This window comes from Plasmodium cynomolgi, chromosome 14, assembly GCF_000321355.1.
Source record: "Plasmodium cynomolgi strain B DNA, chromosome 14, whole genome shotgun sequence".
Classification (NCBI taxonomy): Eukaryota; Apicomplexa; class Aconoidasida; order Haemosporida; family Plasmodiidae; genus Plasmodium; species Plasmodium cynomolgi.
In genome coordinates, this window is record NC_020407.1 from 1,508,925 (window position 1) to 1,534,581 (window position 25,657).

At 38.1% G+C, this 25,657-nt stretch overlaps 5 protein-coding genes across 5 annotated transcripts; 3 read left to right on the forward strand and 2 right to left on the reverse strand.

The window, feature by feature from the left end:
- Positions 1–1,162: 1,162 nt before the first annotated feature.
- PCYB_144430 (thrombospondin-related protein 3 precursor) lies at positions 1,163–2,185 on the forward strand (the record flags this gene model as incomplete). The annotated part of the gene is made up of 1 exon (XM_004224914.1): positions 1,163–2,185. The coding sequence occupies one exon, from the start codon at positions 1,163–1,165 to the stop codon at positions 2,183–2,185; it is 1,023 nt and encodes a 340-aa protein (XP_004224962.1).
- A 2,010-nt stretch (positions 2,186–4,195) lies between these two features.
- On the forward strand, positions 4,196–6,357 carry PCYB_144440 (hypothetical protein; the record flags this gene model as incomplete). The annotated part of the gene is made up of 5 exons (XM_004224915.1): positions 4,196–5,084; positions 5,264–5,446; positions 5,624–5,917; positions 6,102–6,177; positions 6,264–6,357. The coding sequence occupies 5 exons, from the start codon at positions 4,196–4,198 to the stop codon at positions 6,331–6,333; spliced, it is 1,512 nt and encodes a 503-aa protein (XP_004224963.1). The 3' UTR covers positions 6,334–6,357.
- Positions 6,358–7,069: 712 nt separating this feature from the next.
- PCYB_144450 (hypothetical protein) lies at positions 7,070–13,985 on the reverse strand (the record flags this gene model as incomplete). Its single annotated transcript, XM_004224916.1, has 5 exons — positions 7,070–7,117; positions 7,287–7,374; positions 7,562–9,447; positions 9,552–12,979; positions 13,019–13,985. 2 exons carry the CDS (start codon positions 13,983–13,985, stop codon positions 9,552–9,554), a joined length of 4,395 nt encoding a protein of 1,464 aa, XP_004224964.1. The 3' UTR covers positions 7,070–7,117; positions 7,287–7,374; positions 7,562–9,447.
- Positions 13,986–17,139: 3,154 nt separating this feature from the next.
- Positions 17,140–18,936, forward strand: PCYB_144460 (clathrin coat assembly protein AP50; the record flags this gene model as incomplete). The annotated part of the gene is made up of 1 exon (XM_004224917.1): positions 17,140–18,936. A coding segment is annotated over one exon (1,797 nt), but the record flags the coding sequence as incomplete, so codon positions are not given.
- A 1,372-nt stretch (positions 18,937–20,308) lies between these two features.
- Positions 20,309–23,100, reverse strand: PCYB_144470 (transporter; the record flags this gene model as incomplete). The annotated part of the gene is made up of 9 exons (XM_004224918.1): positions 20,309–20,401; positions 20,561–20,631; positions 20,732–20,872; positions 21,194–21,327; positions 21,475–21,536; positions 21,687–21,724; positions 21,812–21,952; positions 22,176–22,248; positions 22,414–23,100. The coding sequence occupies 9 exons, from the start codon at positions 23,098–23,100 to the stop codon at positions 20,309–20,311; spliced, it is 1,440 nt and encodes a 479-aa protein (XP_004224966.1).
- Positions 23,101–25,657: the final 2,557 nt, after the last annotated feature.

Genomic DNA, 25,657 nt, shown 5'->3' on the forward strand with positions numbered 1-25,657 from the left:
ATAACTAATTTGCATTTTTATTTTATCAATTTTGAATGCCTTTGAGTTTTTGTTAGAGATTAAAGTGAAATTACTGCCACATTGTTTCGTGTTTGTTTATATGTGTATATTTTTTTTTTTCACGTGCAAATGTACTTTTTTCCGCGAACACATTCAGAATTAATCTGTTATGGGGTCCATGTTCCCGCGCAGTTCAATTTTTATGTGCATGTGCATTTATCTATTACGTGTAATTCTACCCGCGAAAAGTAAATATGTGGTCACTCTGAATTAACCCTGCGGGAAAAACGTGAACTATAACATAGAAAAACTGAAAATCAATTCGTTTTTTGCTTTTCGACAGGTTCGTCCTGCTCACCTCTTTTTGTGTGTGTTTTTTTTTTTTTCTTCGTGTTACGGCTGCACATACGCCTAAACGCAGAGTGCGATTTTTTTTTTTTTTTTTGTAACGTAAGGCCGCCGGTTTACCGCTACAAACATGCAACATTTCACCATTAAGGAGGCGATAGGCAAATTTGAAGTAAAATGAAAATAGGAGAACAACAAAAATCGCGCGGAAGAGATCACAAAAAGGTGCTCAGCGTATAGGGAGGAGGGGGGAAATGCCTCAACAAAGGGTACCAACGGAGGATGCAACGAAGGAGAAGAAACGAGGAATAGAGTGATTGATCAATTGTAAAGACAAGCCAATTCAGCGAAGGAGCGGCAAGCAATATAACTTTGTTGCAATATCGAACCGTTTTACGCATTCCATGTGTCTTCTCTTCTTAGCAATCACTCAGAATTAGGCACATAAAATGAGTTTCATGCCACGCTCGATGCGCCTTATATTTTTGCCAAAACGTAAACTGGTCAACGTGGCCATTCCGTGATGCCACGCCTGCGGTTTTGCATGTTCTGTTTCCCCTCCCCCATTGGCTAGGCGCTTGCCTGATTTGTTATTCGTTTAACCGTTTAGCTCTTTAACTGCTTAGCGGTTCCACTGCATAACTTCTTAACTGATTAACTGATTAACTTCCTATCTGCCTAATTGATTGCTTTTTTTTTTTTCGTTTTTGCCCAACTGGCACATGGATTGGATTCACCGCGCCGTGTGCATTTCCGATTCCCCTTCCGCCGCTCCGCTCCGTGCACACATCTGCCCCCTCTTTTTTGATGCAAGATGTGGAGCTTCACCTGCATAGCCGTGCTGCTGTGCACCATTTGCTACCAAGTCATTTCAGATACTTTTAAAAGGCAAAATACCAACTACATTTTGCAGTTGCTCCAAAAAAATGGGAATTACAAAATTGTGACGTTAGAACCAGAGTGCACAGTAGGCGCAGGTAACCAACTAGGGAAAGCGGCACAAGAGTCCGATGTTAACAGAAAAGAGTTCTTACTTCACAACTACATGGTAATTAAAAATTCAAAATTTACAAATGAAAAAGTTTTAGAAGTATACTCATCGAAGACAGATAATGTTAATAGCTATTTAGTGTTAACCTTTTACATAGGGGACTTTAATTTCTCCGTTGGTACCGATTCTCCATACGAAGTAAATCTAATTTTGAGCATAATGGCAGAAAATAAAAAAAGCACTTGTAAGACTAATAATTATAATATCGTTTTACTAAAATCTACAGATGTAAAGAACCCATCAGAATTTGAAATCCTGTCTGAACCCATCAAATTTAGCATAAGCAAAACATCTGGAAGTTTCAGAATAAACATAAATGACTTTTTCCTAGATGGAACATGGCGAGCTTTCGTAAAGGACAGACTTACGTTTTTATTAAAACCAGAGGATAACTGTTATACTGTGTTGGAAGATAAATTAAATAAGCCATCTTTAATAATTGAAAAAAAATATATGTTTTATACTGAATGGGGAGAATGGTCTAAGTGTTCTATGGAATGTGATCATCCTGATAATGTACAAATACGGGAAAGAAAATGTGCTGAACAATCTGGGGACTGTTTTAAAGGAGACCTAAGAGAAACCAGACCATGCCAAGTACCTCTACCCCCTTGTAATTCCCTATTTGAGGTTAAAGAATCTTCAGCGTATAAAATTACCATCATTCTTTTACCCATAGTACTTATCATTTGTGTAATGGGGATCCTATATCACATATTTTATAAAAAAAAAGGGGCCGAGAAGGAGTTGTACGAAAATGTAGCTGGCAGATTTATGTACGAATGAGAGAAGTGGGATATCGCAGCCCTCCCAGTGCGAAGTGTTGTCCCTTCTTTGCAGCAAAAATGGGTGTACCTTTGCATATACGCAACTCCCTAATAATATGGTGGTGAAAACAAAGTGACCGAGTCGGTGTCCCCTTATGGACAACACCAACTGGGAGTAAAATCATTTTTCTGATTTATTTTTCCCTTGTTTGTTATTGTTTGTTACTTTAGCTAGCTGCGCATTACCATATTGAGGAGAAATCCTAACAAAGTCTGTTTCTTTTTATGAACCTTTTTGCGCATAATATTTGTCTCCCTGCAGATTATCCCTTTTCGTTTTTCGCAACTTCCCTTTCCGACCAGGCTGTAATTTTTTTTTTGAGCTCAATTTTTTAGTTTATGCATTTGCCCCTTTTGGCGGCGCCCCCGTTTGATTCATTTGTTGCACTAGTTTTGGCTTTTTGGTTTTCCCCCTGTTTGCCTCATTCAAAGTGACACCCAAAAGAGCAAACTAATTAATTAACCAAACCTGTAATGACCTGCTCAACGCGGCCTTTCTTTGGTTCCACAACTTGCCACCAGAATGTGCAGTGGTAGCGGTAATGTTAGCGGTAGTGTTAGCGGTAGTGGCAACAATATTGCGCCAAAACTCCATGCAGCTTCAAATGTTTTATTTTCTCCCTCAAAGTAGAACTTACGCGTTATGCAATTTTTTCCATTCCACCCAATTTTTTGTGTGCATAGACCCGCATGACGCTATTTAGGACAAAAAAAAAAAAAAAATATACCTGATAAGGAGATATTCCCTTCAGCATAATCTCTACATGTAGAAGTGGGCGCAAACGTGAATTCGCGCATGTGATGATCCTTTATCGGACAAACGACACATGTGATCAGCTTGACAACAATTCGCAACTATACGGGTAAGGAAAAAAAAAAAATTATAGAGGAGAAAATGTTGAGATAATCTCGTCGCACGATTCATTATTACGTGTACTTAATCTAAAAGGCGCAAAAGGAGCCAAGCGAAAAATTCGAGGACACCACTTTGACCTTTTCCCCCTTTGCATGCACACGACCAGGTGTCAAGAAAGAGACCAAAAAATGTGTATCTTCAAATGCATGGCGATCCATTTGAGAGAAAAAATTATCTTAAAAAAGGGAATTTCATTTTATTCGATTTGATTCGATCAGATCTGTTTGTAGGACAATTCTGCATGCAGCGCGACGCCTTGGGGGGATGCCGCGAATTGCCGCGAGTTGCCGAAAATTGCTGCGTGTGTTCAGTATGCGTAAAAAAATATGAGAGCTTCTACGGCGAGTACAATCGGAGGGGAGTTAAGGCATAAATAGATCAATTTTTTGGCGCGCTCAAAAATGGGTGAAGTAGATGCCACAACTGAGCCAATGGGCCCATGCAAGCGTGCAAATATGGACATACATATATGCACATTATAAGCGTGTGGAGTAAAGGTAGCAGGAGCCTACTTTTATTTTCTTGATTTTTCTTTCATGAATGTGTACATTTAACTACGAACAATTTTAACGCATTAACCTGTGTAAATTTTTAACTATAAAAAAGGACATTCTCTGTATACTCCATTTTGTGAATTTTTTTTTCCTGACGGCTTATTCGTGTAGACTATTTTGTGCGTCATTTTGTGCGTCATTTTGTGCGTCATTTTGTGCGTCTTTTTGTGCGTCATTTTATGCGTCTTTTTGTGCGTCATTTTGTGAACAATTGTGAGAAAATATTTGGAGCTGCAAGTTGGCTGCCAAAAGTTAAGCGCGCTTTGCTCATTTTGTGTGTCACCTTTTTGTCGCAAGGTGTGTAGATATAGATAGAGGCGTAGGCGCTTCTCTACTTGCCAGTTACCCCCCCGCGTTTGTCTGTACCTTCCTCCTTTTTGCACATGCGAGTTGACAGGGGCGCCACTCAACCTCCACCAGGGGCACGCTCTGTCGCTGCAAGTAAGTAAGCGCAAGTTGTGCACCTCGCCAAAGAGCCAGAAGACTGTCAAAGCAAGAAATGAAAAGCCACCGTGACAATAAACACATAAGTTTTGCAGTTGTAAAATTTGTGGTGTCCTTTTTGTTAATCAACATCTGTGCTATTAGTGTAAGAAAAAATGTAAAAAACAGTAGATTCATCATGCACCAAAATGACGAAAGTGACATAGCGATGGGAAAAGTAGTTCCCTACTTTTCGGAGGAGACAACCATATTCGATAATTTTATCGTCAAAAACGTAAGCCATGAGGACAATATCTGTATAAACTCAATTCGAAATAATAAAAACTTAAACCTACCCATGGAACATATGTTAAATCTAGAAAATCAGACGCACGCGATAAAAGTGGGCAACAAGAGAAACATTTATGGCTACACAAATAATCTGCTACGAGATGGGAACTATCAACTGTCTAACATCGCATTAACATTTAAGGTACCCATAAATCACGAAATGTGCGAATTTTATTCCTTTAATAAGTATATTCTTCATGTTAACTATTTGAAGAGGGTAAGTTTTGAAGAAATCGAAACCAAGTTACAAAAAGGCGTTTTTGTATTAATAAAATTACCTGATGGTTACGACTTAAATAAATCCGTTGCTGAATTTACGGGGGATAAATATTCTATGTCGAAAGGCACACTAGAAAATGACTACATAAAAATTGATATCTCCAATGCCATCCAGTATCACATATGTCAAAAAGAAAACCACAACAAGGATAGCAATTCGAATGAGGCCAATCAGAGTGACAATGTGGATAGCTACGTTCATGGGAAGAGCGTCGAATTTGTTCTTTTTACTTCTCACGAGTTGAGTGACATTATTTTGTTTTCACCAGAAATAAAGGATCCGCAGTTTCTGCATAATTATAAAAATATGAGGAATATTTTGAAGCTTAAGAAAAGTGAGACACGCGGTGGGAGTGGGGGGTTCGCTCTGGGGGGAAGGAGGTATCCACCTCAGCCTCACCACTTCGCCACTTCGCCACTTCGCCACTTCACCACTTCACAATTTCACCACTTCACCACTTCACAATTTCACCACTTCGCCACTTCACAACTTCACCACTTCGCCACTTCGCAGAGCTAAAAGAGAAGCACTTCAAGTGGGAGGACTGGTCTCCATGCTACAGCGTGTGCAGCGACGAATTTTCATACAGATGCAGGCGGAATAAATGCCTGGAGGAAGATGCAGACTTTTGCGATAGGTATTTTAACCTCAGATTTCAGAAATGTCAATCGGCTGCTTGCCAAGTGTTGTTAAAAGGTGCAAAAAAGAGAAAGAAAAGAAAAAAAAAAGATAAAGCGAAACAGGGCAAAATAAAACAATATCGCTTCATACAGTGAGGCAAACCATGACACCAAAAGCAAATTTAGATGCTTCCTTAACAGATAGGTTAAAATTTCTCACATTTTTATTTTTCCACCCTCAATTTTTATTTAGAAAAAATTAATGAAGTCCCAAAGGAAGCTGTCCAGGAAGGTGAACAGAAAGATAACAAAGCTGAGGAAGTAAAAGATCAAAATGTTGATGTGGTTGCTGATGCGGGTGCTGATGCGGTTCCTGGTGCCGGTACTGATACCGCCACCTTAGCTGCTAATGCTGCGTCGAACGAAGCAGAAAACACACAGTTAGAAGTGGAGAGACATGCAGCGGAAGAGGATGAATATTTAGACGCACTCAAGTTCAGGCGACGAAAGGAAAAGAAAGTGAACTTCTTTATGTGGATAATAAATAGTAAAAATACGACAAAAATGCACATAGCACATGGGCTCACAAGCGCGAGCAGCATCGCTGTAGAAACATGTTCAGTGGGCGACAAGGCGACAATCATACGCATACCAATATATAATGTACGCCTACAGAAGTATGCATTTGCATCTTTTCACATTTTCGCTTCTCCCTTCCGCTCAACTTGCAGATAAAAAAATGGCCCTCGGGTTAGTATTATTTTTACTGGGAGCTATAATTTTCGGATGCATATATTGCTATGTAAGGTAACATTATTTTTTTTACTTTTTTAATTTTCCTAACTTTCCAAAAAACACAAATTTTGAATTTTTTTTTTTCCTCCCCTTTACAGCTCCAGTCTAGGTTTTCATAATGATGAAGAATATTGTGTGTCAAAGTACAGAGCTCAGGCGGTCAATTAAAACTTTTTTTTAATTTTTTTTTTTAACTTTTTTTTCAATTTTTTAAAGATGGTGCTTAACTGCGTTAAAACTTTTTGAAAGCAGGGAAGAGGTGGTAAGAGGATTTTGTCCTTCCTCGCTTATTCTCTTTTATTCACTCCACGTCGTTTAATTTTGGCTTGTTTTGGGGCCTACTTTTAACGTACAATTTGCATAACTTTTTTTTTTTTTTTTTTATTCTTTCCTTTTGTTTGTTCTTTTTCGCCCCCATGACTCTTTCTCCTTTCTTGTCGCATTTTCCCGTTTTTACGAAACAAAGGATATGCTTACAACAATATATTTTACAGAAAGAGCTTTCTTTTGATATATCCCCCCAGGAAAGTTGCTACTTCTTTTAACGTTATGCGGTTAAGTAGAGGAGCAGCAGCTATTTGGTACTTTGCACAATCATGCGCACACGCATATGTTGTTGGTGCAAGTGCTCCATTTCAAAATTGTAAAAATGGCAAACATGGAACGTGAATTGGAATAGTATGAACTGTGTATAATGTATTGCATCTAGGTGGGTAAAAAAAAAAAAAAAGGGGTGAAAATGCGGTTTCTCGAAACCAACTGTCTTTTTATTTAAAAAACGTTTAACTAAATGACAGCGTTTTTTTTTTTCATATATAACTAGCCCCTGCAACAGGTGGGACGTACTATCTTGCGTCAGTTTTTCCTTTTTTCTCTTCTTCAAAACTTGGTACACGTAGCCTCATCATGTGTTTAGCAGATTCTTCAAATGTTCAGGGCACATGCGCTTAGCCTGCACAAGTAGTCGGAGGGTAAAATGGGGGTGAATGACTTGGATGTGTAGCACTTGTTGCGGGGGGAGTTACTAACCACCGAACAGGAAAGCAAAACAAAGGAAAAGAAGAGAAAACGAAACAGGATGAAGGACACGCAAACGTGTCGTGCGGGTCTTCTACACTTACTTGCTCGTTGGACGATATTAGCTCGATGAGGTCGCTTGTCAGGGGGTACTTCTGCTGTAGGGCGTTGAACAGCGTGGTGCATTCGTCCCTTCGGGAGGCAGAAAAAAAAAAAAAATGAATTAACTAACAAATAACCAATTAACTGATCAATTAACCAATTAACTGATCAATTAACCGATTGATTGCTCAATTATCCGGTTGACTGATTAATGCCGCTTCCCGCCCAGTCATGGACGTGGAGAGCGCGCCCCTCCTCTTGCCTCTTAAAAACTTACGCGGGCAACATAAAAAAAACGTAAAAAAGGGAGTGCTTGAAATCGGGCCACAACATCGATATGCACATCAAACAGCCCTTCCATATAACCTTGTTGTTCCAAATTTTTTTTTGTATCAACAGGGGAATAATAATACTACTTATGAATTCGCGCAAAATGTTAATATTTTTGCTAATTTGACATAGGAACCTTCCATAAATGGGGATTATGGCATTGCTATTTTCCGCAATCTGCTGAATTATATTGGCCAAATCTTTTATTGTAATATCGTTGAACATTTTGTTTTCCTGATCATCAACAGAGTGTAAGTTCACTTTGGTGACAAAATAGTCCAGCATAATTTTTTGGATATTTTTATTTTTGTTCAAGTTGTAATAAAAGTAAAAAATTTCAATATTCGTGATGTAGTATGATTCATTTTCACTTTCATTTTGCTTTTCGACAATGTAAAAATATGGCAACTTTACAATTTTGTTGATGCAGCATTTGAGGAGGTCCACTTTGGTATTTTCGTCCATATCATTTTTAATTATTTCATTAAATATATGAATAGTTTGCTCCTTCTTCAAAAAGGCAATCAATTCGATAATAAAATATACGTTGTTGTTTTCCAAATACAAATTGTAGCAGAAATTAAGAAAATTTGTGCGACTTTCCCACGAGGGGACAGACGATGCGGTTGTGTATTCACTCAAATTTCGACTTACGTATTTTATAATTTCTATATTAACTTGGAAAGAGCTGTTTTCGTTATTCGCGTCCGTTTCTCCCCCTTTTGTAACACCATTTTTCTGTTCATTTTTCTGTTCATTTTTCTGTTCATTTTTCTGTTCATTTTTGTTTTCATTTTTCTGTTCATTTTTGTTTTCATTTTCCGTGTCTTTTCCCTGCTCGGCGTCTTCCACACCGTCTCTTATGACATTCGTTTCGGAAGAAGCAGCTCCGTCTTCCTGTTTCTTCTCACCAGCTTCTTTTCCCTTCTCCACATTCTGGTTACTCCACTTGTTATTATTATATTTCAAAATCCTAAAAAACTCCTCATGGAAAAGGGACTTTAACAAGGGGAGGGAGGCTACAAACTTGGTCAACAGAATTGTCTTCACTTCTTTTTTTACACAATTGGCATATGTGTTCAAGTAGAGGTGAAAAAATATCGACGATCTGACGCAGATGCTTAGGAAGTTATCAATTGCGTTGAGAAAAAATTGTAAAATTTCTCTCAATTCTACAATTCTCTCCTCCTGGTCAGCCATTTTCTTTTTATCCTCTTCTGGTGATTCGTTCAGAAGTGTGGAAAAGTGGGCCCAAAACTGGGCCTTGTTCTTCTGGTACACCTTTTCTACCTTCATGAGGACAAATTTGCACAAGGCATCCACGTAATGAATACTCACAAAGTTTAGAAAAACGTTTCCCTTTTTCATTCTGGCGACCATTTTGTTGTCTTCTAGTAGATCTACTGCTTGCATGAACAACCGAACGAAGATTTCTTCGAGCAGGATTTTCTGCGATATTTCGTTCTTGTGCAAGCACTCCTGGGCTTCCTCATGGTGGTAGTCCTCGTCAGTGTCTTCTCCGTACTTGTAGTCGCCCTCGCCAGTGTCTTCTCCGTGTCTGTAGTCACCCTCTTTGTTTTTTTCATCGTCGGCATTTTTCTCTTCTCCCCCTTCCTCGCTGCCATCTTCCGCGTCTTTCACGGGCACTTGCGCCCCCTCAGAGTGTCCCCCACTTGCTGCTGCGCCCCCCTGGTCAGCCACCTTACCCGTGTTGAAGAAGTCCGTCTGTGTCAGGAACGATTCCACTGATTGGAAGATCTCGGGGCGATCGAGACCCTTCACGTATTCACTTAATTTCTCCTTAACAAACTCATAGTTTTTTAAAGACCGCATCCGCTTTTCGTAGGATGGGACATTTTGACAATTCACAAATATGCACAAAATATCATTATAGAAAAAAGAAAAATTGGTTATTAAAAAATTGTGAACAAAATTAATTAATTCCATTGGCCAGAGGTAAAAGGCAAAGTGGGAAAAAAAAGGATGTCATTTTTCAAATGGGGAATGTACATATTACAAATGTATAGTAAAAATAAAATAAAAACTTGGTGATAAAATCTGTATACCCTTTTCGTGTAAACAAAAAAGCTTAACGCATTGTTGTAAATTCCCTTCGCTGCAGTGATGAGTTTTTTTAAAAGGTTTCTAATTTCGTTGCTAGATTTAAATAGCGTGTTTATATAGATGGCTAAAATAGTTTTCTTCGCTCTTATGTTTTGATTTTTCTTCAACAAATTGGAAATCAAGGAAAAGCAAAAAATGTAATAATTCGAAGCGCTCTGCACCTTAGGGGAGTACTTAATGTAATAATTGATGTTAAAAATGGGTTCGTCCACTTCGTTTTCCTCGCTTGTAATGAGAGAAGCGTCGTCTTTTTCCTTGTTCCTATGAGAGTTCTTCCTTGTGACAATTTTATACGCACCACTTCGTTTGTGCGTTTCGTCCCCACTGGAAATATTCTCATTGCATATATTTGCTTCGCCAGTGTTATCTCCCTGGTCAATCTCTTTACTGCAGATTGATACATTGGCAAGGTTTCCTCTCGGTACCCCTACGCCAGTGTCGCCATTTTGTAAAATTTCACTTTCTTGCGAATTAAAGCTTTTGTGTGGATCATCACCTTGGCTGTTGTCCCTCTCGTTGTCCTTCTCCTCCGTATTGAATGGGTCCACTTTATTTTCTTCATTTGCATAATCTTCTGTGTCATCACTTTCGCTTAATTCAACATCGAAGTGAGAGGCAGATCCATCCGACCAAACACTGCAGGTGTGTTGATCAAACGGGTAGTTCTTGTCCTGTTTGGGTTTCTCCTCATGGGAAGCAATTACAGAGCGAGGGTCACCACCATTCGTCGTGTGATAATACTCCCCTTCATTTGCTACTGTGCTGTGTTTATCTTCGTTTTTTTTGCTTATCAGGGGATTCGTCTGGCTCACGTTGGAATCTTCCCCTTCGCCGGGCATCTCTCCCCTTTTTATGTAGGCCTCCTTGAACCCCTCCGTCACCACAGCTTGGTTCATTATTTCTCTTTTATTCACACCCCCTTCCGAACGGGATATATGGCCACTATTCGAATTGTTAATATAGCCAGTGTAATCGATATAAACGTCTATATTGTTCAGCCAGATAATCAGGTAGATAAAAAAGGAGAAGGTCAACTTAGGGGTCTCCAAAATTTGTTCAATAAAAGTTTTAATATACTGATCTCGATGGTTGGCTAATAATTTATCATTATGTAAAAAAAAAATCATGATATTTAAGATTTCATCATATTTGCATTTGGCTTTGAACTTGCTCTTCTGCAATTCTTGTCTGTAAGCATATCCTTTTGTTTTTATTTTCTTTTTTAATTTATCCAAATAATTGTAGCAAAAGGTTGTGTAGCCTAACGTGTGATCATAATGATGGTCATGCGTTTGGTGTGCAGAACCTCCTCTGCGTTTGTGCTGACCTTCCCCTTTTACCTGCTTTTTTTTTTCATCCTGGATGTACGAAAAAAACAATAAATTGTTAAAAATTTTAAATATGGCGGAGTAATTTAGGAAAACATCACTGGGGATCTTTCCCTTGAATATACACACGGTGTTAATCTTCACCAAGTACAAAATAAGAAAATAAAATTTCAGCTTTTCTTTCATCATGTCATTTAAAATTATCCTCTTAATTACGTTATTTATAACTTTTAAATTATTAATCCTTTTGATGAAGATATTTTCACCCAACACTGGAACTTTATTTTCCAAGTTGTTATTAAGTATTTGTGAAAAAATGAGAAAGTAATACAATTCCACTGTCCCCAGGATGCTGTCGTTCGATTTAACATTGTTGTAATATTTCAGATCGTTCTTTAAAAAGTTGGCGTACATACCTTTGTAGTTCCTTCGGAGAACGTGAGCCTGGGTGCCCTTCTGATTCTCGTTCGACGCTTTGTTCATTTCTGCGCTATGTGGCATAATGTGGTTTGCGTCTCCTCCGTTGGGGATTCCCTCTCCGTCTACATCTTTGCTGTGGTTTTCTCCAACAGGGGTTTTCCCTACAGCATTCTTCTCCTCACAAAATCCCACTGTGCTGCTTCGAACCCTATTAGTGATGGCCGTTTCACCGTTTCGCGGCACATCCCGGTCATAGGCATAAAAATCGCAAAGGTCTGTTCTACCTTCGTTTGGCCCCTTCCTTCTACAAAAGAGATCCTTCACGTTGCTCCTTTTCGAGCAGTCGAACCTTTCATAATACTCCTTGTCCATTTTAAAATTTGTGAGATATAATTTTTTCACAATTTGATTTATAAATATATTTTCCTTTTCCTCTTTTTTAAGGAAATCGTCCCTGTTATTTTCGCTCACGTTTTCCTGCTCATTTTCGCTTTCGTTCATTTTTACCTTTAAGTAGGACATGATATCCACCTGCTCATTTTTTAATTTCTTATACCCATAGAAATCCTTCCTCAAAACATTTGTTTTTAAATATTCACAATTGTAGATGAGATTATTTTCGTGCACCTTCCTCCTTTTTTCCTTTTCGACGTCTAACAGAGTGCTCTTTATGGATGCCTTTTTTTTTACTAATTCCTCTGTGCTGCCTTCTTCCCCCAGCAGGTTTAGCAAGCTCGTAACATATGCGTAGTAGAAGGGGAAATTTACACTACTTTTGCATATAAGCAAATACAGTTCGTTTTTGATATACTGAACCATGCAGTTAAACAGTTTTTTCTTATAACTGCTTAGGCCTGTTTCGTCGTGGGGGGAGGCAGCCTGATCATCCTCTGCAGAGGCATCCTCTTCACACTCGTCGATGCGCTTTTTCCCCTCCGCTGCACCTCCCTGTATTCGCACCAATTCACTCACCATTATGAAAATATTCTTAAGGAAAAAATTGAACACAAAGGGGACTTCGCGGATTAGGTAAAATACATTTCTCATCAGATGCGTGAGGAAAATGATATTGTCCGTTGTGATTTGATCAATGGTGCATATTAGACAGTCTGTACTTATGACATACTTTCTCGCGAGTTCGTGGTAATCCTCCTGTGCTTCTCCCTCGGGGGGGGTGTCAGAAGGCGAAGCTCCCTGCGCAGCTTCTCCACCGTATTGGTAGGCACATTCGTACACATTTTCGAACACACTTTCGTGTGCATTTTTTTCGTGCGAACTTTCGCATGTCACATGTTTCCCGCCATCTGCACACCCCCCATTAAATTGGGCTATCAATTTGTTAAAAATTTCCAACTTGGGTACATCCCCATCCCTGCTACTCCATTCTTCCTTTATGTCCGTTTCTTCCTCGTCATTTTCGCGCTTAATTATGCATTCCATTTTCACATTTTGCTCAGATTTTAATTTTTTTTTTCTCCCCCCTTTTTTTGCAACTGCGGGATTGGAAGCGACCGCAGGGATGGAACCATCACGGGGTGTTTTTTCCCCCAACTCCTCCTTTATTTTGTGCACAGATAATTCATTCTTGGCCAGATCATTGGTATTATTTCCATTTTTACTAAGGTTAAAAAGAATCAAATCGTTTAAGAGTTGGATATCCTGCTCGAGCCATATCATAATAATTTCATCATAACTGTTCATATTAACCTTGTCTGTAACAACATTGAGGTATGCTATGTCGAAGACTTGGTTAATTACATGGTGAACTTGCTTCTGCTCACTTAATATTTCTTTAAATATATTTTTTTTATTTTTTAAAATGTGAAAGAAAAATAAAACTTCCTTGGTCAAAATTAGCATCAAGTTTTTTATTAAGTCATATTTGTACGGGTTTTCCGTTGCCCCTTTATCGAAATGGAAGTTCGTTAGGATGTTGAAAATTTTGCTTTTCAGTATGACATAATTATGGAACCCTTGTTTGATATTATTCACTTCGTTTCTTTTTTCTTCCTCCCTTTCTTCATCATTATCGTACAAGGAACTATCTCCAAAGTCGTGTAAACAGGCTTTCGAAAATATAAGCCCTTTCAACAAGGGGATGATAATTTTTTTTAAATGGTCAACAATTTTTACAACATAATACTTCTGTTCAATTAGGTTTACAAAGTAGGAGACAACTAAGTGTGCATAATTTTTGTTAATCCGTAGGACAGATGAGAGGAAGGTTAATATTCTTGTTAGCAATTTATCCCTAAAGGGGTAATTAATTTTTGCATCCCCATTATCTACGCGCTCGAGGAGTAAGTTTACATACGGAATGACGTACGTGTTAATTATCCTTCGCTTTTTTTTTTTTTCATTGTTAAAACATTCGAAGAATATTTGTTCTATTTCGATGATGTACGGGATTAGGGTTTGCTCGTCTTCTTCGTTGTTTTCGAGCAGCTGGATGATTTTCTGGATGCGGCATTTTTTGTTCTTTTTTCTGTTTTGTACCATTTAGTTAGGGGGGCGGTTGGGGTTGATTCGAAAGAGTTGTGTGTATACTGTGTGTGTGTATGGTTGCTTCTTGCAAGTTAAAATCACATTCTTGTAAGCATATTTTATGTGCCTACCTATGAGCCCTCGTGCCTCGTTTTTCACTCATACACGGGGTGCGCAAAAGTGAGCAATCAGTGACGAGTTTGTGATTCCTCAATTTTGTGTTTCCACTTCTCGTGGTTCTTTACATATGAGATGATGTATAAAGCGGCTTCGCCTTTGAAATTTTATAGCGATTGGCAAATTTGCCGAAAGGAGATAAGTGCAGGATTTATGTTGTGCTACGTTGGTTAGCAATCACCTGTAGGTGTGCATTCCATCCGCTTGCAAAGGTTGCACTTGGTGCCTGTCGCTCATACGTGAAGACGTGTGGGGAGAATGCCTTGCGCAAATGTGCGCGTACAAATGGGAGCTCACGAATACAGGTGTTGCATATACACGGCACGTTCAGCTGCATAACGCACAAACAACTAAGTAAGCGACTTCCTAAACAATTCCACGCTTGTAGAAAACGGGAGTTACCATTTTCTCGTTGTTACTCAGATTCCAACCATTGCTCGCGCAAAACGGTATGCGCAACAAATGAAAAGGAATAAATGGGGGGGAGCCAAAAAAATAAAAATAAAAAAAGTCTTACATTTTTATAAAAGCGTGCCTTTCTGTGTTTACAATTTTTTTTAAGGAATAAGTATAGTATTTCGTAGCATTTTATTTGCATCATTCAATGCGATGCTGTGATGACAAATGCTTATTAATTACGTATACGCGGCTTTCCCCTTTTTTTTTTTTCTATTCCCTCTTAATATGGACAAATGGATGACGGGCGAACCCAATTCGAATTTTTTAAAATTGTGACATTTTGTATTTTAATTATCACGCATTGTACGTAATGGTATGTTCGCATATGTACAAATAAATGCTCGAATTTTTGGAGAGCACCATTTCACCATTTTTGCAAAACCGATGGGACTTTTTCCCCTTTTCCCTTTTGCTTATTAATTTTATGACAAAGAGATGGGATAGCAAACGAGTCAGCATTGGCTGTAAAATCCCCTTGGCGCATATTTTATTGAGAAAACCAAACTGTGTTGTTATGCTTTATGTACAAGCTGTACATGCCATTATATATGACAAATGAAAAGAGCGTTTTAAGCAAATGACACAGGGGTGATAGAATTTGTCCCCCCGCTTATTATGTGCAATATATGGCACATATATTTGTTTAACATTAACGTATTGTAAGCACTATTTATTTACCTTCCACATGCGCATTCAAACGAAGGGGGGGAAAAATAAAGTTAAAAAATTATGTTCCTATTCCCTTTTGTAGAAAATTCAGTGAAAAATAAATAAACCAAATGAGAGAGGCGGAAAAAGAAAAAAAAAACCCCAAACATGCGGTCAAACGAGGGACATTTGATTGTTTTTCCCTTTTTCTATTTTTAGTTTTCTTTTTGCATTTCACATTTCTTGTCATCATTAAAAAAAAAGTTTGTAACATCCCTTAGATTAAGTAATGCCTCCTTAATGGTGAACACGCAACCCGTGTATAATACTTACCTCACGGAAGAGAAACCGAATTGGAGATGTACCAACTTTTCAAGTGGCAGTTATCATCGCCATTAAAAAAAAAAAAGAAACTATCTCATGTTTATTCACGTGCGCACATTACATACATCCATATGTACGTGTATGCTGGCAATATAACGATATGATAATTTATCAGCCGGAGCAATGGAAACGAGTGTTCCTAATTTAATGAGAAAGGTATTAGCAAACTAGTAGTGGTAGTCCGAATAGAAAAGGCCAAACGTTTTGGCGCTGATGAATAAAAACAGCAAAATGTATGAATACCCAGATAAAACGATTCAAAAATGTATGCCAACGTTTACTATGCGATAAATTAGCCGTAAACTTATGCATGCGTAAATGTATACATAAATCTGTATTTAGCGTATTAAAACAGACTAGCACGTTTTTGCAAACTTTAACAGATTTCAGCAAAATTTTGCAATTTTTTTTAAGTATCGGTGGCCCCTTCACCATCTTTTCGAAATGGTACTTAAGTTTGTTTTGCTCACCGTGTAGGGAGAAGCGCTCATTTCGACCAGTTGTTTTCCTGCACAGCCATGCACAGTTTGGGAAGGCCTCTCAGGAAAAGCGTTTATGCGTATAAAATATACATATGTGCATACACACATGTGCGCTTAGCGCCATTAAGAAATAACGTGGACGGGGGGAGTGTAGCGTTTTGCAAGGGGGGAAGAGAACACCAGGCGTCTGAACAAGCGTCAAAATATACATAAATATATATACATGCGCACATACCATGCTGCTCGCGTGAAGCCATTCAAGTGACTGAGCCAAGTTAGCAACAGGGGTGGAGAGAAAGGCAGTTATGCGGCGTGATTTTTAAACCTCGAAAGGCCATTCTTCCATTCGTACAACGCGAACGGATTAGCTTCTTTATCGTTGAGAATTCATCGAAGACTTTTGTTTTTATCCCGCACGTGGCACATTTTATTTCCTTGTCATCCGCGTAATTTTTTTACATTACGTTTTATTTTTTTTGTCGTAATTTAGTAATTTTATCGAGCAAGTCCTTTGCGCGTCGTCATCTGGGACGGATGCGAAATGTGAACTGTTCACCAAGTGCTTATGCTTATGTCTCCTTGAGATTGCATATTTGTACGTATGCGTGGATAGCTGCACGACCGCAGGGGTGAATGGCCGCATGAGCGCGTGACCGCATGACCGCATGATCTCATGACCGCATGATCTCATGACCTCGTGACCGCATGATCGCATGACCTCATGACCGCGTGACCTCATGACCGCATGACCGCATGACCGCGTGACCGAATCAACGTATCCCTTTGTGAGCATAGGTGCCACTCCGAGCGCAACCGCGGTAAAGGTGTCTGAAGGAGGCGGATTCTGGATGCCCACCCGCTTCACCCGAGTTAATGAGCATAGCGACGAAGTGGGGCTGGCGTGACCGTGACGTGGAAGCGACGTAGCAACGACGTAGCAACGACTCCCAAAGCAGTACCGAAGAATATGCTAGCCCAAGATGATAGACGCCCTGTACATTTTTTTCATAAACGGGCAGTTGCTAATACAGAGGAACTATCGAAACGTGACGAGAAAGAATGACCTAAACCACTACATAAACAAATACATAAAAACGAAGAGATTCTTTGAGCACCCAATAATCGAAATAAACAACGTCTTCTTCCTAAACGTGAGCATAAACGAAATTGTCATAACGGTTCTGACCAGGAGCAACTCGAACATCTGCCTCATCTTCAACTTTATATATAAATTTATAGAAATATTAAATTACTTCTTTAACAAGGAAATTTCGGGAATAAATATAGTTAATAATTTTGTCCTGATTTATGAAATATGTGATGAAATAATTGACTACGGATATCCACAAACGTTGGAAGTAAATATTTTAAAGAATAGCCTCCTGAATAAGGTCAAATATTACAGTAGGACTTCTAAATACTTTCAGAAGTTGTCAAATGAGCTACGGAACCCTAACTGTGTGATTGAAGATATTGTACATGACACGAATATACAAAATCAGAATGAAGGATTGCACATGAAATATTATAATGGAAATAGTAAAGATTCGTACAAAAAAAGTGGATTAAAAAATGCCAATAGTTACGAATTGAATGAAAAAAATAAACTAAAATATATAGGGAAGGAAACGTTGAACAGAATTAAAAATAAAATAATTAACAATAGTAAACCAACGAATAATTTTAATTACATAACAGGGAACTGCACTTGGAGAAACAACAACATTTATTATAAAAAAAATGAAATATATATTGACATACTGGAAATATTGAATGTTACAATAAATAGCAACAATTTGATATATGCCCACATCAATGGAAAGGTCACACTGAAATGCTTCCTCTCAGGGATGCCTATTTGTGAACTGAGCACAAACAATAAGATTAACCTTCTTAACAATGTCTGTAACGCCTCTAGTGGGAATAATCCCTCTGGTGGAAATAATCATCCCAATAATGCGGCTTCCGCGAATAGCAGCTCGAAAAATGCCTCAAAGGGAAAATCCAATCAAAGCAATAGCAAGAGGAAAAACACAAGTGAAGAAAAGGAAAATGACGATATCATTATCGACAATTGCATTTTTCACCATTGTGTAACGCTCTCCAAGTATGAAAATAGTAAACTCATTACCTTCACCCCCCCGGATGGTTCATTCGAACTGATGAAATACACTATTACCAAAAATATACAGATACCCTTTCACATTATAGCTATATACAATCCCATACTGCAGTACTCTAAATCGTTGGAGAAAAAATTCTCTCTCAAAAAACTCACAAATAATAGTAAAAGTATCTATGGGGACTATAAAAATACAAACAGGTACGAATACGCTGTTACCATTAAATCAAATTATAAGGGAAGTATGCATGCCACCGACGTTGTGATAAAAATTCCTATTTATAAATTCTCTGAAAATGTTGAAGTGAAATATAAATCGACAGGAAAAACTGAATTTAACAACATTGAGGGAATCGTCACCTGGAGAATTAAAAAATTTTCCAGCTCAAGTGAACATAGCATTAAGATATATTTAACGCTTGAAAATCAAAACCAAATTTACTCCAACATGAACAACACACAAAAGGTGGACGACTTGTCCAAGGTTGTTTTACAAGTGCACAAAGTTAAGAATATGAATACGGTTAAGTTTTTAAATACCTACAAAATGCCCATCACGCTAAGTTTTAAAATCCCCATGTTTACTTCCAGTGGCATGTATATCAGATACCTTAAAGTTTTCGAAAAATCCAATTATAAAATTATTAAGTGGATTAAATACTTAACTGAGTCTGGTATATACCAGTACAAGTGAAACAAGTTTGTGATTTTTTTTTTTTTAAAGTGCACACGCCCCATGCGCATGGACGCATGGGTGTGTGTTTATTGGCACGGATCCACCCCAAGGGGGACAAAGTCGAGCACAACGTGTGGGTATGCATAGAGACATATATATGTACATATATCTATACCCTATACGTATGGGCCGTGTGCGCAATTTTTAGTTACCCAACCCGGCTTCCTCATTCTGAAGGGTGATCCGCCTGCTCCATGTTGCACGTCCCCCCTTTGGTTAACCCCGAATCGGACTTTCGTGTGTCCCCCTTGCACACATGTCGTTTTAGCAAATTTTGGATTTTTCAAATGTTTCCCCTCTCTCCCCAGTGGCATATAACTACATATGTTTGTCTACATACAATCTTTGTATACCTATGCGTTTGTGCATACATGTGTGCTTATGCATTATGTGTGCGTATGCATTATGTGTGTACTTTTGTACATATGCAATTTTTTTCCACGTTTCTGCACACGCCTTTTTTTACCCATTTGTTTTTGCACTTTTTAATGTGATTATTATTTCCTGCTCAATGTGAAGTGTATATATGATTTATATGATCCAATTCCACGCTGATAGGCTGCGCAATTTCCCGCTTTCGAAGCTCAAATTGTGGGCATGTATCCATTTGGGGGGGCAGTCATGCCTCCCCTTTTTTTACCACACCGCTTGCGCGTAGATATGCATATGTGAGTATAAACACATACGTACATAAGTGCGCGTGTACGAAATAGGTATGAACATTTGGGGAAGATTGTTCATTTCGCGTTAGGCAGTGCTCACGTTGATGCGTTATATGTATGAACATATAAATGGGCACGCGTATACAGTCCACCTGCGCGTAACAACGTTTATGTAAAAATAAAAACGTTGATTATCATATTTATAAAATTTGTTTTTGATAAATTTTCTTAAGACGTTTTTTCTTTTTTTTAATATTAACATTTTAGTTAAAAAAAAATTAACAACAAAAAAAAAAAAGGAAAATATATAAAAATGTGTTAAAAATAAAAAAAAAAAAAATCGTAACATTTCGGTAAAGCTTTTTTTTTTTTTTTTTTTTTTTTTTGGGATGGGTGTATATCTTTGGAGGGTGGCGTAAACATTTTTATGACTGCACTTTGTTTCGTGTGTAGACACGTGGGACACAAATTACAAAAACAATATATACTCGAATTGAAAAAAAGGTGAATCATGCATATGCGCGGGATGGTTACGTGCGTACGTATGTATAGCGATTTTACGTATGCTCGTGTGAAAGGACGCTACTCATACACGTAAATGTGTACGCATGTGTGCACATACGTTGTCTTGTATCCGCCGCAATTATGCCCCACTTGAATCAGGGCCATCACTTTGATGCATAACCATAGAGGATGGTACCAATCATCGAAATTGCTATGCCAATAGATGAACTAAAATTGATATTTTCACCAAAAAATAACTGAAGGGTAAGGGGGGAACGGCGCACACGTGAGTACATATATATGTATATGTGTAGATACTGTGCGCACACAGGAATGGAGAAAAAACACAACTGCTTGGGCGCACACGGGAATGGAGAATGGACAACTGCTTAGGCGCACACTCGGCGTTCCCTCACCGATCCAATAATCAAAAGGATTGCCTCTCTCCCTATAAAGACTATACTCAGGGTCACGGATGAGGTGTACGCTGCGAAAAAAAGGGGAAGAAAAAAATGTTCCTACTCGTGTTGTACGCACAAGGCACTGCTACGTATGCGCATCGAAATTGTGCCATTTTGACACATCACGAATGTGTATATCTTTTTCCAGCATTTTACATATTAATGAGAACTCCGCTAAAATTAAAAATACGCTGCTCAGTGCGCCAATGGCGACTAAAACCAATGATGAAAGTATCTGATCAATAGTTAAAACGTTGCTGTTATAATCTGAAAAAAAAAAAAAAAGTCAAAGGTGCGAAATTTTTAAATTTACATTTGTGCACATATAACAAGTAGGGGGACATTCACATAGCGTTAAAGTATCATATAACACGTCTTCCTTTCTGGAAGGAAAACTACCTCGATTGCGTTTTCGCTACACTCACCTTTAATAACACAGGTTAAATCGATCACAAGTGTGGGGATAACTACAAAGCGGGGGGAACATTTTTTTTATCATGTGGACATTTTGGAAAAACCGTACACGCACCCGCTGGAGCAAATCCAACTCCTCGCGAGAGCATTTTACGTTCTCATGCAGATCCTTACTTATGATAAACATGGCCACTTGGTATATGTGTAACAAAATAATGTGCGCCTTCATAGATGTTGATCTTAACAAAACATTGGTAAAAACCCACTTAAGGGATGACGCGATGACTGATATTAACAACAGGAACATACTAAAGAGGGGGAGGAGGGGGGGGAATGAGTGACAAATAAAGTAAGGACAACCCCAATTGATGGTGTATTTCTTCCATGATCTCTTCTATCGTTTTTATTTTATTTTATTTATTTATATATTTCTTTATTTTATTTTTTTTTTTTACCCAAACAAGCTGTCTATTTTCAGCGTAGTAATGCTCATAATTACCCCCATCAATATTGTAAGCTGCGGAAGGGGAAGAAGGGGAGATTATTGCAATGTCACACTGAAACTTTTTTTCCTCTACACATATGTGCACATGTATACACGCGCAAACGCATGCACGTAATATCCTATAGGGAGTTATGCGTGAGTTTGTTTGCTCCTTCCGCTTACAATCGAACACAACAGGGAGCACTTGAATTCCTTCAAACCTGTCACAATAGGGGACGCGAAAAAAAAAAATAAGCATGCATATATTCACACATATTAACACGTGCGCGCTGTTAGGAGGGAAAAACATTCCGCTTCGAACAAATCAGCCGAGATTTTCGAAAAAAAAAGGTTACCAAATTTGATGGATAAAAAATATATCAATATTAGCGAACTCGATTTAATGACAGAAATGACCGGAATTTCTAAGTAGGAGTAGGCGCTATTGCCTGTCACAACGCTGAGTCCTAGTAGTGCCGAAACTGCGGGAGGTGGCGAAGAAAAGGCGCAACGTAAGGAAGCATTCGTGAACACATAATGTACACACATATATATACATATATTTGTATGTGTACATATACGTTTGCGCGGGAGAACGCCGTGGGGGTCGGCGAGCGCTGCCTAGACAAGGTAAACAAAAAAAAAAAAAAAAAAAAAAAAAAAATGCTTTACTCGAAATGATATATTTGATGTATTGCTTCCTCGTTAAGTTTGTCGAACTTTTCATTTTCCCACAGAAGATTACCTAATTGTGAATGCATTGTAAGGGTGTTTAAGTGTATGTGGAGTTGAAATTATGGGACAGTGTGATAGATACATGAAGGGTACTAGCATGTTTCACATATGAGTATAAACCAGGGAAAACTCTTCGAGGAGGTATTACCCACCCCCTCTCTAATCCTTTCCTTACCAATCTCAGAATCAGATACATTATGAAAAATTCCAGAAGCGTGACAATTTGCGTGTAATTAAACTTCCTCACAAAAATAATGTACTTGGTTATGGTTGTGCTGCACGAACCGAAGAAGAAAATGGAGGAAACGAGAATGATAAATTTGATTACATTTACAAACACGTCCTTCTTCACACCGATGGTATCTTTGCGTATTTGTGGCAAAAAGTCATTGGTTCCTTTATCCGTTTTCACCTCCTTCAGGTCGTATATTCTATAGTCTTTATTTGCATTTTTCACAGACTCTTCGTAGCTGGTATCTTGGTCAATGTTATGTTCTGGCAATATTTTATATTTCTTTTTATAAATTTTTAGCTGTTTTTTTAAATAGCTGCTTTTTTTTTTCTTGGCTTTTTTCTTCCTGTTTTCTGATAAATAACTTGATCTTATAGAACTTAAGTCAACGAAACTTTCTGTCGTGGTGTTGTTGTTGGTGTTGTATGCCTCTACATCAAACAAATAATATTCGATGGCTTTCCCTTTTTTTTTAACTTTCCGTTCATTTTTGTGGTCACTTATATTTTCTTCTATATCGTTTATGTTTATATCGTTTATATTGATGCCATTAACAGTTGAATTTTCTGTGTTCATGTCATCATGATTTTTTACTTCCTTTTTCTTGCTATTCTGTTTAAGGGCCTTCATTATAAATGGCCCTTGTGTGTCTGTGTGTCTGTCTGTCTGTCTGTCTGTGTCTGTTACGCCTCGTCAGGAAAGCGGTTATTGTAAGGACGGGGCGCGAACGCAGGAATACTTAAACGTGTACTCTCGTGAATGTCAATGTGTAGTGGAGAAACGGGACGAGACGGGGTGGGGAAAAACAGTTTAACATGGACGATGCAGTGGTATGAACAATGAGGATGTCAATATTATTTTTCCTCTTTTTTCGGATGACCGTTGCAAGAAAAATAAAAATATCAATTACGAGTAAAAGTACACACAAGAAATGAGAAATGAAAAAAGCGTTATCTAATCTGTTCTAAATTTTCTCGATACAAGTGTGTGGGGGGGAACCTCTGCCTAGATGAACTTATTTACACGCATATATATATGTAGCACGTATGTGTACGTAGGTACACGTTTTCGCATATGAGCAAAAGCGAAACTATAAGTACGTACTAATGAAGAGTCGGCATACTATTACAGTGCTTGTCGCATCAGGGGGGAAATGTCCCACAAAATACGGTTTAACTTAAAGGGAGGAGAAAATGAAAAAAAAGAAAAAAACATCTTAAAAAATTATCATTCAAAAGGCCCATATTTTGTGAAGTCATGAAATTTATGCATATATTTTCCGAGTACTCACGTGGGAATACATATGCATGTGTTTATGCGTATGTACGAATCGCAGCATAATGCATTGGTTTAGGTTACTTCATTCTACCGGTAAGGTAGGAACAGAAAAAAAAAAATAAAAGTGAATCAAAACGTATCTGCGTCAGAGGATCAGTTGATCAGTGGTTGCGCTGGTGCGCTGGCACGCGGTGAATTGATGCAGGAGTACAAACGCATAAAAGGGTAAATGAGAAGTATTAGTGAATGCACAAACCAAGGGATTCGTAAAGGAGAAGTTCGTGAATGCATGGATGAAAATCGACGCTGCGCTTGAAAGGCTAAATGGATAGGTATATACATAATATATATATTATAGATATATACCATTTTGCGATGCATTACTGGGCCTAGTGCATAAAAGGCGCTAACGAATGAATGAGCGCCTTAAAATAAAAAAGCAGTTATATACTACACATGATGCACGTTTAGGCAGGCAAAAGAAAAAAAAACTATAAGAAAAATGGTGAGTAAAATTTGAAAGTTTCTTTCTTTCGCTGCATTCGCTTTCATAAATTTAGAGGGCAAATAAATCTCCCCCATTTGTCACAAAAAAAAAAAGCGATGGCACATATGCGACAAAAAATCCATGTTTTGTGCCAACTGTATACTCGTTTAAATTGGTAAAATTAAGAAGGCTTCACTTGTTTCGTGGCCCATGTACCATTTTTGCTTTCCTTTTTTTTTTTGGTTAGGCAATTGCGCTTGTACACGCATATGACGAGATATAATTTGTGCGTTTTTTCTCAAGCGTTTATATGATGGATAAAGGTTTAAGCTACGAAACATGTCCAGAAATGAGGCATTCATGGGCATGCATATGTCATACGTAAAACATCCGTAACGATGATAAAGCGCTTTTCTTTCCAAACAATGCATGAGAAAGACCAAATGGAGAAAGAGGAAAAAAAAAAAATAAAATAAAGGAAAAAGCCATGTTTACGCACATTGTGATGAATAACTTTTTTTTAACGCAAGTGAAGGAAAAGGAAATGTTGAACATATCATTTTTTTGAAAAACTTCCTGTATTTTTTTTTTTCCCCACCATTTGGCTGAACAAATGATAGATTATTTTTCTTCCCGTCATGGAGTTACAGTGATGCGGAAAGAAAAGAAAAAAACAAAAAAGTAGCAAAAATGGAAACGTCATTTTTATAAACATTGTTAATGTAACACCTTTTTGCGCAAAACTGTAACACAAAAAGAGCGTAGGAAAACAATTCCTTTTTCTGCCTTTTAATTTGGTGGTAAATTAAAGTTTTATGTACGAGTCAACAAATTTCAAATGTGCCAATTTCACATTCGCGTTTGTGTACTACACCCTTCAGTGATGCAGGCGTGTAATGGTTTTTAATTAAAAAGCGGAGGGGGCACGGGGATGAAAATACCTACACGTAATCCATCACAGCGTACGAGTATACGCTGAAACGTGTACATATATGCATATGTACTCCCGCAGCAAGACATTTATAAGACGCTTATGCATGGAGGGAGGGCCCATGAGAAAAAAAAAAAATATTCCACATAAGTGGAAAAAAATGAACGTAACATACGAACAGTGATTTTATAAAACAGGGAGAAGGGTGAAAAGACATAGGCGCCATCATCTGTGCGAAATTATGCCAAATGTGAAATTCATAAGCAAGTTAAATTTTATCCTTTTGGAAGGATTAAAATCTAGGGGAGGGGGGTTAAAAATATGGGGGCGGCGTACAAACGTAATGGACATGTACGCATGTGTAAGCGGCTGTGGCACATGCTCACAGGTACACAAATAAACGTAACAAATCGGAGGCGGCGTACACATAAGCGTGTGACACGTAGAAAGGCCTCTACATGCTTATGTGGTGAATTTTAATAAATTAATGC